The sequence below is a fragment of the Glycine max genome, chromosome 10, assembly GCF_000004515.6.
Source record: "Glycine max cultivar Williams 82 chromosome 10, Glycine_max_v4.0, whole genome shotgun sequence".
Lineage (NCBI taxonomy): Eukaryota > Viridiplantae > Streptophyta > Magnoliopsida > Fabales > Fabaceae > Glycine > Glycine max.
The window spans coordinates 4,726,999-4,741,059 of record NC_038246.2 but is presented as its reverse complement, the minus strand read 5'-3'; the positions used below and the strand labels follow the sequence as shown (position 1 = coordinate 4,741,059).

General features: G+C 30.6%; 1 protein-coding gene across 3 annotated transcripts; it reads left to right on the top strand.

Annotated features, from left to right (window-relative positions):
* Positions 1–3,631: 3,631 nt before the first annotated feature.
* On the top strand, positions 3,632–5,881 carry LOC100499803 (uncharacterized). 3 transcript variants are annotated; one of them, NM_001249319.2, is given in 4 exon segments: positions 3,632–3,694; positions 4,766–4,854; positions 5,275–5,375; positions 5,489–5,881. In NM_001249319.2, coding segments are annotated over 3 exon segments (333 nt in total). In that variant the 5' UTR covers positions 3,632–3,694; position 4,766; the 3' UTR covers positions 5,633–5,881.
* Positions 5,882–14,061: the final 8,180 nt, after the last annotated feature.

Here is a 14,061-nt window from a genome sequence, read left to right as displayed (position 1 = left end):
ACCACCTAATTTTAATTATTTTAGTCATTTATTAGGAGAGTGAATCATTGTCACTTGTCAGTCATCTCTCACCCAATCTCTCATTAATTATTAAAAGTTGTAACAAACTTGATAAATATTTTATAAAAAGGAAAAAATATTACATTTTTTATTTACAGTATAAAAACTTTAAACAATACTTACTTAAAAAAAGAATAAACGGAGTGCCAGTCACTCTATTACCTAAAATTTCATTCATTAATAAAGGGTATAATAAGAAAACTTAAAAGCTATTTTAATAGAAACTAGAAAATGTATTTACACTTCTTATTTTCAAGACAAAAACCTTTATCGGCACTTAAAAATGAATAATAGACTCTTTTTGTTTGTGTGTATAAAGTTTTAGCTGAGTTGATTAAAATATTCATTTGAAACTTTTTAAAATATTAATGGTTGTGTGACCTTACTTATGTCCAAAGCAATGGCTGCCATATAAACAAAACCATATTTTCCCCGTGCATTATTACTTTCCCTTTGATAATGATAGTGTGGGTCATATCTAATAGACTAATAACATGGTTACTTTAACCCTAATATAAAAGAGCAACCTCAGTGGCTTCCATCTCATAGCACACCACCTTCGTAGTGGAGAGGAGAAGTAAGAACTCGAGTTTCAGCCACACACATAAACTCCAATCATAACCAACACTTTTCCTAATATTAGTTCATCTCTAACACATAGAAACTCAACATGGCTAAGGAAATCAAGTTTTTGGCATTCCATATTGAGTTTGCACCCGCTCCAGTGATTCGCGTCAGAAAGGTTTCACAGGTTCCTGTGTTAGAAACCATTGCCGAAGAGGCTGAAGAATGTGACCAAGAGTTTAGTCCTCACTAGCTAGCTATTGTTGGTGAACATATTACATATATATCGTTGTTGTTCACTTTAATTTGTTGTGTAGAATCATGAAGTTTCACAATCGATTGAAAGTTTTTGTTGTCGATTCGTGGTAATTAATGAAGTTTTTGTATGTTGATTTGCCTAGCTATAATTGCATGACTATTAATCATGTAATTTACTAATTTTTGTTAATTGGATCTCATCAGACCATGTCAAAATCAACTCATTAATTTAAACGCGCGATAACTGCAGATAAATTAATTAATAATGAACACTTAAAGTTAAAAAGTATATCCTTTTTTTTAACAGTACAAAAGGACGTAGCCGAATGCCCAGAGAGAATTTTGGTACCTTATTTATATTTTCCTTTTGTTTTTAGTTTATTCTTTTAAATTTAGTCTTAATTGTATTTTTTATTTTCAATTTTTTAATTTTTTTTGCAAATTTTATTCCAACTTTTGAATTTGGTGTATTTTATTTTAAACTTTTAAAAAGATTTGTGAATTTTATTCTGTCATTTCTCCATTAATAAACATAAAAATTAAGGATAATTTTTTTAAAAAAAAGTTAAGAATGAAAGTCGTTGAAAATTTGAAAAGTTGGGAATAAACTTTGACAACAACAAAAAAAAAAAATTAGGAATAAACTTTGACAACAACAAAAAAAAAATTAGGAATAAAGAATACAATTATCTTAATAGTAAAACGACATAGGATAGAATTTTCAGGATTTTTAAAAGTTAACGGTAAAATACACCAAATTAAAATATTAAAAATAAAATTCACAAAAAATTAAAAAAAAAATTGGAAATAAAAAATACAATTAAACCTTAACTTTAAACCGTTTGACTTTAATCTTTTAAAATGTGTCGGTTAGAACAAGTTGGTTCTTTCATTAATTTTTTTACACTAACGATGTCAAATTTAATTGACGTGATAAAAGTTCATTTAACCTAACATCTCACAGTTTTTCATGTTTTACTAAATTAACTAAGTTGATAGATAAATTTTGGAATAACCAATTTAGTTTAACAGAGGAACTTCAAATGATCAAATAAAACTTTTTAAACTCAAAAAATCAAACTGAAAAAAAATTCAGATATGTGCTTCTCCAATGCGTTGTTCGAAACTGATTGCCAACTGTTATACTTAGCTTGGAAAAGGAAGAACATCCATGACCAATCCTATAAAGCGGAGTTTTTGAGGGACTGTGAAGCTCTTACACGCAGAGGAAGGAATTTACCCTCTTGTTGAATATGATGTAATTGCCTTATCAAACTTTTTTTCTTCATAAATAAAAGACAATTTGAACTTTTAAAAAAAATAATGTTTTATATTAGACTTAAAAAGATTTTTTTTTCACAAATACAAAATATGTAGGCCCAAAGGCACAAACCAAAGAGTAAAAAGTAGATCCAAATTCTAAAAGTCAGAAACCTGAAGGAGGCTAAAGACCCAAGGGTACTCTCCTTGTTTTAAAATAATTATTACACGAACTAAAAAAAACAGAAATAAATCAAATGAAGAGAAATACTACTAATAGAAGAGTTTATCATGCAAAAAAATAGTTTAATATTGAACTAAAAAATGTAGTTAGGCAACAACAACAACAAAACAACAATTGAAGGCATTTATGAAAGAAATGATAAACAATGAAAATTTTACCTTATTCTTTCTTTAATTACTTCATATTTTTTTTGTGAGAATCTTTTCGCCCTAAATAGCAATTATCTGAAAAAATGCTACGTTCCACGAAAAAAAAAATGCTTCGACTATTTTCTCAATGAACTAGGTTCTCCATGGTTTTAGTGTGCATGCAAAGTCCAATTACTGGACCTTAATTGTTGGGCCATACTCATTTTGCCAAACTGGGCTTGAACTCTCCAAAGAGAGGTCTAAAACATAGGCTACTATTTTCGCTACTACTTTTGCTATTTTTAACTACCAGCATTGTTGAAAAAGACATTCACACCCCTGTCTGTTTATCCCTCCACCCTCTTCCCTTCCCCTCTCTTAGTTAAGAGACTCTCTCTCCACCCCAACTTTTCACTTTCATTTTCTCACCCAAAGAGCTCCACTGTCACGCAGGCCACTTTCCTAGTCGTCTAAGCATTACGACGCTATGCCACCCTCTCCCATTCAGATCCGAGCATCCACTAGCACCTATGTCATCACCCTCCCATGTCAAGCATCCACTAGTGTTGACATCCAAATATGAATATGATTTCATTGTACATTATACAATAGGATCATATTCTTTTTTTCACCCCTCCAATCAACCACTAAAATGCAATTTTCTTAAACATTGTACAACTAAATCATATTTCCATTGTTTATTTTTTTTCACCCCACAAGAGAAACAAAAACGCGATCTCATTATTCAAGTAAATAGTATTTCTGTAGAAGGGCAATTTTGGAATAACATGAAAATCCACCCAATAGGAGCTCCCCTGCAACTAAATCATATACTTTTATGCAAGATAATTGTTGATGTTTGAAATAACTTATTTTAAAATTAATTTTTCCATCCAGTTTTTTTAAAAAAATATTCTTTGAAAATAATTATTGTACCAAAAATAAAACTTCGCTAAAGGGGCATACTACTGAAAGTTTTACCAAAATTATTAGTGTGATTAAGCAAAAAAACAGTGATCATTATGCATGAGTAAAAATGAAAATTCCGTAGTAGGTGGCCAGAGTGTATTGGATTAAGAAGCAAAACAGTTCGCTATCGCTGGGACAGTTTTTGTTTGACACCACTCGGAAATTTCTCTGCGTCTCTCCTATTTTTTCTGAATCTAACATTAACAACAAGGTGCGCATTTCTCTTCTTCTCTTTCAGATCTATTATGCATGCTATTCCATTCCAATTCCACGCCGTTTCTTGCGTTCCTTTTCACTCATTTCTCTGCTTTTTATTATTCCCATTAATAATCTAGCAAATTGCTTTTCCCCTCTTTCGTTAACCTGAAAAAATAAAATGAAACCAGTGATCCACACCTTGACTAGATTTGGATCTCAACCGAATTAATTATCTTATCGCCATCCGATAGAAATTCATTGTATCAACTGAATTTTTCGACTCCATGCTATGCTGGTTAGCTCTTCTAGGTTTTTGATCTACCAAACATAATAATAATAATAACGATTTCAGAGAAGTTTGAGTAAAGTAATTAACTAATCACGGTGGTTATATAAGAAAATAAATGGTTTATTTTGTAATCAAACGATTTTGATTACTTGCTTTTAGTCTAGAGAGTGAAATTTGTTCACTTTAGAGGAGTTGGATCCAAATTTGTCCATGTAAAATTTGTGATTCTGTAATTGGATGATGATTCCTGCTTGCCTTCAATTTCATTTTTAAGTTTACTGTCCCTTCTTACTGGTATTTGTTTGCAAGATCGTCAATTGCAACCAGATCGCCACCACAACTACAATATAAAGCTTGAAACCTGTGAAACTGCAACGGCTACTGCAATATATAACTTGGCACATCTGAAACCTCAATATTAATGGTTGCAGACACAATTTGAAACTGTTTTTGTCTTTGTAAATCAAGCTAATTATGATCTGTATATAATTGCTTGCTTCCATTCTGTATGTTGTTGCTATAAGTAATTCGTCTAATGAATTTTCTTGCCCTTTGTTTGGAGGGTGAAGCAAATTTGGTTGGTTATATAATTTGTTTAGTTCAAAATTTCAATTTTATGTGATGACAATAGTTCTTGTTACTGTTGCATTCCTTGCACTTTTCTGCATTTCAAGGTGGTTTGTTTGCCTAATTATTGATATATCTAGCTGAAGGACTTGCTTTATGACTACTTTCTTGTAGTTTCATGTAACCAGTTAACCATTTGTTAATAGTTACTGATTGTATTCATCACAGAATGGCATCCAACAGGGGTCAAGGTGGAATTCAGCAGCTGTTGGCTGCTGAACAAGAGGCACAACGGATTGTGAATGCTGCGAAAAATGGTATTTTTATCTTAATTTTCTTATCTTCCCATGTTTTTTTCCCCTTATTTCATCAAACTTTTGGTCTAATTATGTGTCTCTGCTTAAAATTTATGTGTTACCAAGTTATTTATGTCCAAAGAGGTCTTTCTCCTGTTTATTCATTTTATATTGGTCTTTTCATATTTATCTGGAAGGATGAATTCTTCGTTTCATGATAGGCATGGGTTTGTTTGCCTCCTCATATAATTATATGTGATAGAACAAATTCTCAGTTTGAGAATTATTGTTATGATATACTAGTGCCAAACTGAAACAGCCAACTTTCAGCTACCCCACCTTTTATTTTGATTTTTGTTATTATTGTTACTTGCATATATTACCGCAACTAAATCTTTTTTGTACACTGATCAATGCTGTCCTCTTCACGTCTATTGTAAGAAAAATTGGCTAGGTTGAAGCAAGCCAAGGAAGAGGCTGAAAAGGAGATTGCTCAATACCGAGCTCAACTAGAGGCTGAGTTTCAAAAGAAAGTGTCAGACGTAAGTCTATGATTATATTTTGATGCTGTTAAGACCATCCTTTTACATTATTCTAATTTATGATGTATTCTCCTACTCCAACTTGTGTGTGTGCTTTCTTATTATTACTGCAGAGTACTGGAGATTCTGGAGCTAATGTCAAGCGGCTTGAGCAAGAGACTGATGAAAAAATCCAGCACCTGAAAACGGAGGCTGCAAGAATATCGGATGATGTTGTTGCCATGCTTCTCAAGCATGTAACAAGTGTGAAAAATTAGGACCCTTTGATATATATTGGTGCTGAGGACTTCTAAATTATGATGATTATTATTCCGAGTTTATTTTTTACTCTAGATATTCTGGTGCGGGTGAGATCCTTGTTTTGGTTACAATGCTTAATACCTTGCTGCACTGTACTCAGTCAGAAATGACTTCAAATTTGTTAAAATAAACATTTCGGAATTAAAAGACAAGTGTATTTTGTGTTGCTATTTTAACAAGTGTTTGAGGACTAGTTCCGCCCCTGCATATGAATGTAAAGTCGAAATGCATGGCATATAATACTACGGCTGTTGATCCCTTTGGACGCTCCATTGACCTTCGTTTTGATCCAATCCATTTGTGAAATAGAGCATGTTTGGATACAAGGCTAGAAATGCTCTTGAGAGTTTCTCCAAGGAGAAAAGTTTTATATTTCCAATTGAGAAGCTCTGAAAAGTACTTGGCTTGTATCTAAACAGACCCATAGCCATAACCCAGTTCACAAGCTACTCCTATTGAGGTCTGCTAGAATTCTATGAAGCATAATACCAGTTCTGTTTAAATCTCCTATTATCTCTATTATCCTCTTCTGTTTTCTCTGACCAGCAATCTCCCAATTTTCCATTCACTTTTCTCTCAAGATCTCACAAAAAATTTGAATCTGTATATTGATCCTAAACAAGGTTCTGATCCCTTATTAGTCGTGAATCTTTTTTTTTTAATTGCAATCCCTTTACAAGTTGCCTGCAGACAGAGGTCTTCAGTTGCAGGATCACGGAACAGGGACAAGTGGGTCTGCTGCTTGCTTTAGTGGCTTCAGGATTGGGCTTTCCGTTAAAAACAACTAAAGCAAAATATAACAAATAAAATAAAATAATAAGCAATATGGATAAGGCTGAGTTTTTTAGGCTTAGTGCTGAACAGAGGGAAGAAAAACCAGGGAACTGCTATTTACACATCCTGTTTGCGTTTTTGTAATTTTTTGACAAATATTCCTCACAGAAACTTGTTTTTGTTGTGTATGATTAAACTAGTTTTTGTCGTGTATCTATCTAGACATACAACAAGAAATAGTTTTCTTCAAATTTATGCACCCTTCACCCTCACCCCTTCTTCCTCCTTCAGACAAAAACTTGGCGAACAAAGCATTACTCACCTTGGTGTAAGATATTATTCCAGGATCAATAAAGTTTTCATCAGATCAAGTTGCGCAATATGGAATGACATTAAGTGTGTGTTTGGTTGTGAATAAATGAGAGAAAATTTTAAAAATTATGTCTGGGTCTCACGTTTATTTGTTTCTACTTTAATTCAAATATTTCTTTTCAATTTTCTTTCATTTTTTCCTCTTTCATACAACCAAATTCACCCTAGGTTGTAGCAGGAGAAAGAAACGTTACGCTCACCAAATGATTGGAATTTAAGTGGAGGAATAAAACAAATACCGAGTTTTCTGAGTTCCTAGGATGGCAATTTTGATTTTTGAGAATCTTAGATTTGGATTGTTGTGACGCTGATAAACAAATTATTTTTGTAAGCTTCAATAAATTTCAACAAATACTAAAGAACATGTTAGAAAAATGTGTTTATAGCATTACTCTATTAAAAAAATTTAGGCAATCAAGCTCATTTATATATTAAATGTTAAAAATTCCCCCTCAAGTTTTTGCTCGACATTTCAACATCGAAGTACATTCGTAATGTATGTAAGACTTGATAGCACATAAAAGATTTTAGCAACAAGTGTGTTTTTCGGTTGTTCGAAATCCTCCACCCACCAACCATGGCCGAAAAGAGGAAAGTAAAAAAAATCACCAAGGCATCATCACAAACATGCTAGCTAGCTCTCTGACTAGCTATTGCCTTGGCAATTAAGGTATATGACAGTGAACAACTAAGAGAACGTGTTGAACTAGTTGATATAAGACTTGGCTCTTTGTGTATATCATGTGTGTTTTCATTTCTCAGACCCTACATTCAATTCGGTGTTGTGATGCTACTCTTTTTCTACGTATGAATGTAAGGAATAAAAACGTAGTTATGACTCAAGATTGTTTCACTTATATTTTCGTGACTATTTATGTGAAAGAATTTAATGGTAAAGTAGTGTAAAATTGTTTACATATGTAAAATATTTTAATTAAATCTATAAATATAATAAGAGCTAGCAGGCCGGATAAATAGGATAGTACTCGTACCCACTCTCACTTCCATTAAAATTTGGGGGTAAATACTCGCAAAAAAAAATTATAGTATAATTTTATTGTCTAAAAAGTATCGTGAAAAGAAAATTACCAATAAAAATAACATTTATCAAGCTTAAAGGGAAGAAGTGCATTTCTATATGATTCCCAGAGAGAAGAAGGATGAAAGTCCTACGTACTAATTCAGAAAGTAAAATGAAAATTATAATAAAGGAGGAGGAAGAAAAAAACAGATAACTTGAGGCCTTAGGGTTTCTTTTCACGATTTATGGGAGGGGGGTAAGGGAAAAATGTAGGGGAATGAATTCTCTTTAGTGAAAAAAAACTTGACTATCTGAAGTAGTATTATATTATAATCTTACAATTTATTCTTTCAAAATCAAATTTTAAAATAATAATATTAATAGAGTTTAATCATTATGCACTGACCACATCCAATCATAAATTTTCATTTGAATTACTTTAAAATTCAGTAAATTTATTATAAATAATTAATTGTGATTGCTTACATAAAAAATTTTACTATAACATTTTTCTAATAATAATATATTATGTTGATAAAATTTATTGAAGAGCTAAAATCTCATAAAATTGTAATGTGTTACTGCAAAAAAATCATTCTCAAGATGCAATAGTCCTTTATCTTTATACTTATATATATATGACTGAAATTGAATGTATGCAAAAGAGAAGGAAAACAAATTAAATTCTAAGGAAGAGTCTTATTAGTACTACGACCTATGTGATTGATGTCCGCAGTGATGATATTGAAGCAATGACTAAGGGAATTTTCCTTAGGGTTTTAATGTAGAAAGAAATGTGGTTTTGTTTCTGATGAGGCACTCTCTTTTGCAGTTCACTCCTACCCTACATGTCCCCTGTCTCCTGTCCCCAACGCTTGCTTACTTAGCCACCACACTGTAGACCATAGTCTTAAAAAAACAATAGAATGACAGATAATACGAAAGAGAATAATTGAGAGGGAAATCTAAGGCAACTTCAATTTAGCCTCTTACCCCATAGACAACACATGTGCTGCCTCACTTTCTAACTTTCCATTCCTACATCATTTCCCACGAATTAACAAATAGCAAAAATGGGTCCTCCTAATAAATGTCTGTCTAGTCAATAAAAATCAAATTCGTATTTTATCATAACGTGAATTCAAATTTTGATGTTGATAGTAAAAATTTTATTAATAAATAATTTATAAGTGTTTTTATATATTTTTTTTTAATTTTGGTATCTAGCTTGATTATAATGAACTTATCAAATTCAATTCACCTATTTTTATTTTTATTTTTAAACTGGAACCTTCTTTCTCCTCACCAACTCAACCTCCTTTCCCTACTTGAATTAGATTATACCCATGATGATTAATTATATTAGAGTAGTTGAGAAGTGACTCATAGCATGACATGAATAAGATGCAGGTCGGTGGCAGTGCATGCATGGTGATCTCATTTCGCCATGGCTACTATAAGCTAGAGACAAGAAACAAAAATATAGCGATGGGATGCGTTCCATATATCCTTATCCCATTACCATCTCCACCACATTTTGCAACCTTTTTGCGGACTCTAGCTACAAAAAGAAACCTCAAACTTTCTTCTACAAAATATCAATATATAACACATGATGATTTGAGTACAGATCGAACTAAAGAATATTAAGTTGGACGTCAAATCAAGATATAAAACAATTTTACAACGCATGAATGATCGCTCGATTTAAAAATTAATATAAACCAATTAAAGACCCTTATAAAGTGCACCATCTTGTAAAATCTTTTAAATCACTAAAAAAGTTATGAAATTAATCTTAATCATGGCATGGCAAGGCAAATGAGGTTCGTGCGTATACCCGAGATTATTGCTAATAGTCCTGCTGGCTGGCTGCTGTTGAAAATCTTCGTACGGGGTCCACAAAAAATATGTACTACCATTGGACTCATTTTCTAGGCACATAAGGGACAGGGAATCTTCTTATGTGGAGCATAAAAGTGAATTGGTATAGTGCACATGCAGTAGCAGGCCAGCACCCCAATTGGGGAGGGTGGCTGTACCCTACAAGCACCAAATGGACCATTCAACTTTCAAGTTAAAACATGCATGTCTATTTGACCTCATGCCATTATTAATTTTCATTGCTTTTTTTCTTGGTATATTTTGTTTCTCATGTCAGATATGATAGATATCTTTCAATCTATTGAGTTAAAAGACTAATTACACTCCTACAATTTGTAATCGTTACTAGTCAAAAAAAATTTATACACAATAAAAATCAAACACATTAATTCCATTAAATAAATTATTCTCACTTATATAAACATAATATATTATTATATTGTTTCACTAATTCTTTTATATATATATTATTTTTGAAGGAACAATTAGAGGAGGCCAGACAGCTCAGATAGGGCATCCACGTGATGCAATCAGCGGTTTAGAAGTTCTAGGTCATTCTAACAGCTGCACCAGCACCTACATCTCACCGAGAGATTTCTTGCTCTAGATCTATATGAATGCAAGGAAAATATAATACGAAATGATAGATTTGATATCTTTTTAAATGTCATTTTTATGATTATGAAAACTCTAAACATTAATATTAAATTAGTTCCAGTAAAATTAAATTTAAATATTTTATATAAAATCTTGAGTTTAATCTTATAAGTGCATGTTTGGATTTTCTTTCAAATTGATTATGGCAGTCAAAATTGTGATGTGACTGTGTGAAAAATTAGAAGCAACTGTTGCTTCAGTGTGACCGAGAAAAAAAAATTGATTTCACTATACTGTATCGTGTATCCAAACATATGCTAAATGAAAAATTCTGATTAAAAGATTATATTAAATGTGTTTAATTAGATCTTTCGTAAAAAGATTACGAAAACTATAGGTCAATACTATTTAAAAAGATGAAAACAATAATATATACATAGAGTTATTCGATTGTAAATGAAGTTTTGTAAAATATTTTATCGTTATTTACGTAAAAAAATACAAATAAATTAAATATTTACACAAATAATACACCCACATTATTATTTATGTGAATGATATATATTATTGTACATGTTAAGAATAACTGTGTTTTTTCGTCTTCTTGTTTTTAAATTGTTTTTGTATTTTAATTTATTTTCTGTGTTATTAATTGTCTATATTTATATTTTGTTTTAAAAAAATATTATTATTTTGCATATGTTGTTGTTAATATTTTTTTGCATATTTTATGGTTTATCATTTTTGAAGAGTTAAAAATATTTTGTATTTTTCATTTTATTTGATTATTAAAATACATAATCAATCAACAACTTAATTGAAATTTTAAAAAAAATATTTAATCAACAAGTTGAATTGAACTAAAATATTTAAATTACAAAATAAATAGAAAATTATAAACAATATAACAAAATATTTAAATTCGAAATAATACGACAAAATTTTTAAAATACAAACAATATGACATAAACTTAACATTATTGGTTTGAGCCTACACGGTGGGAGCATTATTTTTTGAATGGTCTGGGATGCGACACATAAAACATCATTTTGGTTAACTTGATTCTCGGATATCCATTTTGATGTGTATAGGAGAGGGGACACGACAACCTTTAAAATTTCTTTTCATCTTTGGGTCATGACAAATTCTTGACTTGTGACACAATGATCAATACGCTTCTTTGCGCAATTCGTCAAATAATCCTCTTTACATGTTGGATACACTTTCCAATGTATACACATGATGTTTGTAGTTCCTATACTCATGGTGAACGTGCTTATAAGTAGCAACAACATGAAAACAAGATATATACACTTTTTGAAATTTGTCACTATCATACTACCTTTCATTTAGCCTAATCGGAAAATTTTCAGTAGGCTGAACCTTTCTTGTGTTAATTGTCTCATGGACTAAGAATCGTGTGTCGCATCGATCAAACTCAAGAATAATGTGAAAGATTATCTTTCTTTGTTGTCTTCCATAGCCTTGTTTAATACTTGTGTATAAACTTGACTAGATTGTTGTAACTTCTCTCCCTTTTTAGTTGAACAATATATTACATCTTATATAGGTTGATTTTACCGGTATACATATTGACAGATTTCATATTTTTTTTCTTGAATATTGAATTAATTGACTCAGCAAAATTGATAATCATGTGTTCTCATCATCAACCATCATCCCATGCGAGAATATATTTTTTTCGCAAAATCTTCCTAAACCAATTAATTACTAGTTGAGCTTGTGTCTCCTCCCTCGTAGTGTTAATCAGATATTTCGGTATAAAAGTTTCACTTTCGCTTAAAGTAAACAATGATTTTTTTATAAGAAAATTTATTAAACAATGGTTTATCAATCTAATTTGGTAAATGACAAAATACTTTACAAATTCACATGAGATAGCAAAAAAAAAAAAAAAACAAATGAAGAAAGAAGTCAAATTGAAAAACCTGGGGGATATGATGCATGGTGCTTTTCATCTGATCACAATTCGCTAAAACCAAATGAAATAAGCCTGCACGATGCCACTGGTTTAACTTTACACGCAAGTTTGAAAAGGAGGGGTAAACATTAAGATTTAGGAATCTTCCTTTCAACGTTTTAGATATTTTAATCGATCCTTTTATTTATTTGGTTTTTTTTTGTACTGCTCTATTTATTTGTTGGTTATTATTATAATAAACAATTTATTTTGATTTCTGGTGTTATTAAATTGTTTGAACTTTGAGTGATAAATTTACCCATAATTAAAATTTTCGGTACATAAACATAATATGCAAAACTTAAAATTAATAATTAAATATTTATTCTAAAAATATGTATTTAATTTTAACTTTGGTTTTCATAATTTAACCTTTGTGTCTAATTTTAATTTTTTAACATTCAGCTTCTTAGTTTTTCAATTGTTTAAATATGTTCATATCAAATTTCTATCAAATAATTCATAGAATATAATGAAGATGTAAGGTATCATTGATTTTTTTTTATAGAGACCATAAGAATTCTTTATTGAAAATAATTCTGCTTGAGTAAGATGAGAGATAAAGTTCATTGATCTTTATATATTAACAAAATAAAATACTTGAACTATTTAAATAAAATTGAAGTATATATAAGATGTAACAAAAGTAATTTTTATTTTATTTAATTATATAAATCAATGATAGATTATACTTCTATTGTATTTTTATTAATTATTGAATGAAATTTATAATAAAAACTTAATTTGAATAATAAAAAATACAAAAAATAAATAAATAAATATGAGCAATTAAAAATTAAAGGAAAAACTAAAATCACACCTAAATTTAAAAAAGCAGGGTGCAAAAGTGGAATTAGAAAAAAAAACACCCCATTTTGAGTAATTTAATAAAGAATAAAAAAAAAGTAATTGACATTTTTTGTTTAATAAAAAGGTATTTGAAACTTCTTACTTAGCATATAAATTAATGATTTTTCTCTTGTCTAGTCCATTTTGAAATGAAATAATACCTCAATTTAATTACAACTCTATATCCCGATGGAAAAATAAAAAAAAAACTTAAATGTCAAGGCTAACAATTTTGGTTAATTAATTGACATTTGATTATACTCCTTTAATTCAAGTTGTTGAAGTGTTGGTACGTAATCTTGCATGTTGATTGCCCTAAACACATTGAAGTGCAGAATTACGTGAAAAGTGGTGGTAAGAAGTTACAGATGGGATCCCTTTGTCCTTATGGAAAGTTTACAGAGCCCACCATCTTCGATCACCAATCTATCTCCATGGATTTGGACATTCACACTCAGCCACGCCACTTTCATAGCCTCTTTTCTTTGTTACTGTCCACTGGGTGGGCCCCATCTCCTGCTACAGATAAAATCTCTTTTAGATACTCCATCGATCCCACTCCAACACAACACCCACTTCATTCAGACAAACACACAAATAAACAATCTTTTAACTTTTATGATCTTTCACCTTTTCGGGAAGCCTAATGTTTAAAGCCAAATGCTAATATTTATTAGTATTTTTTAATACAAATTTTTAATTTTAATTCATTAACTAATGTCACACTACTTAACGAGACCCATATTTAAATATACACGTACTTTCCAGCTGTAAACCCATGCCACCAACAAGATTCGCCATAATTAGTACATAATTGGTTTCTTGACTATAAAATGAGATTCTTCTTTAGTGTGGGTATAACTGATATTTTGTTTAAAAGGGTGAGATTTATTTTAACAATTTGTAT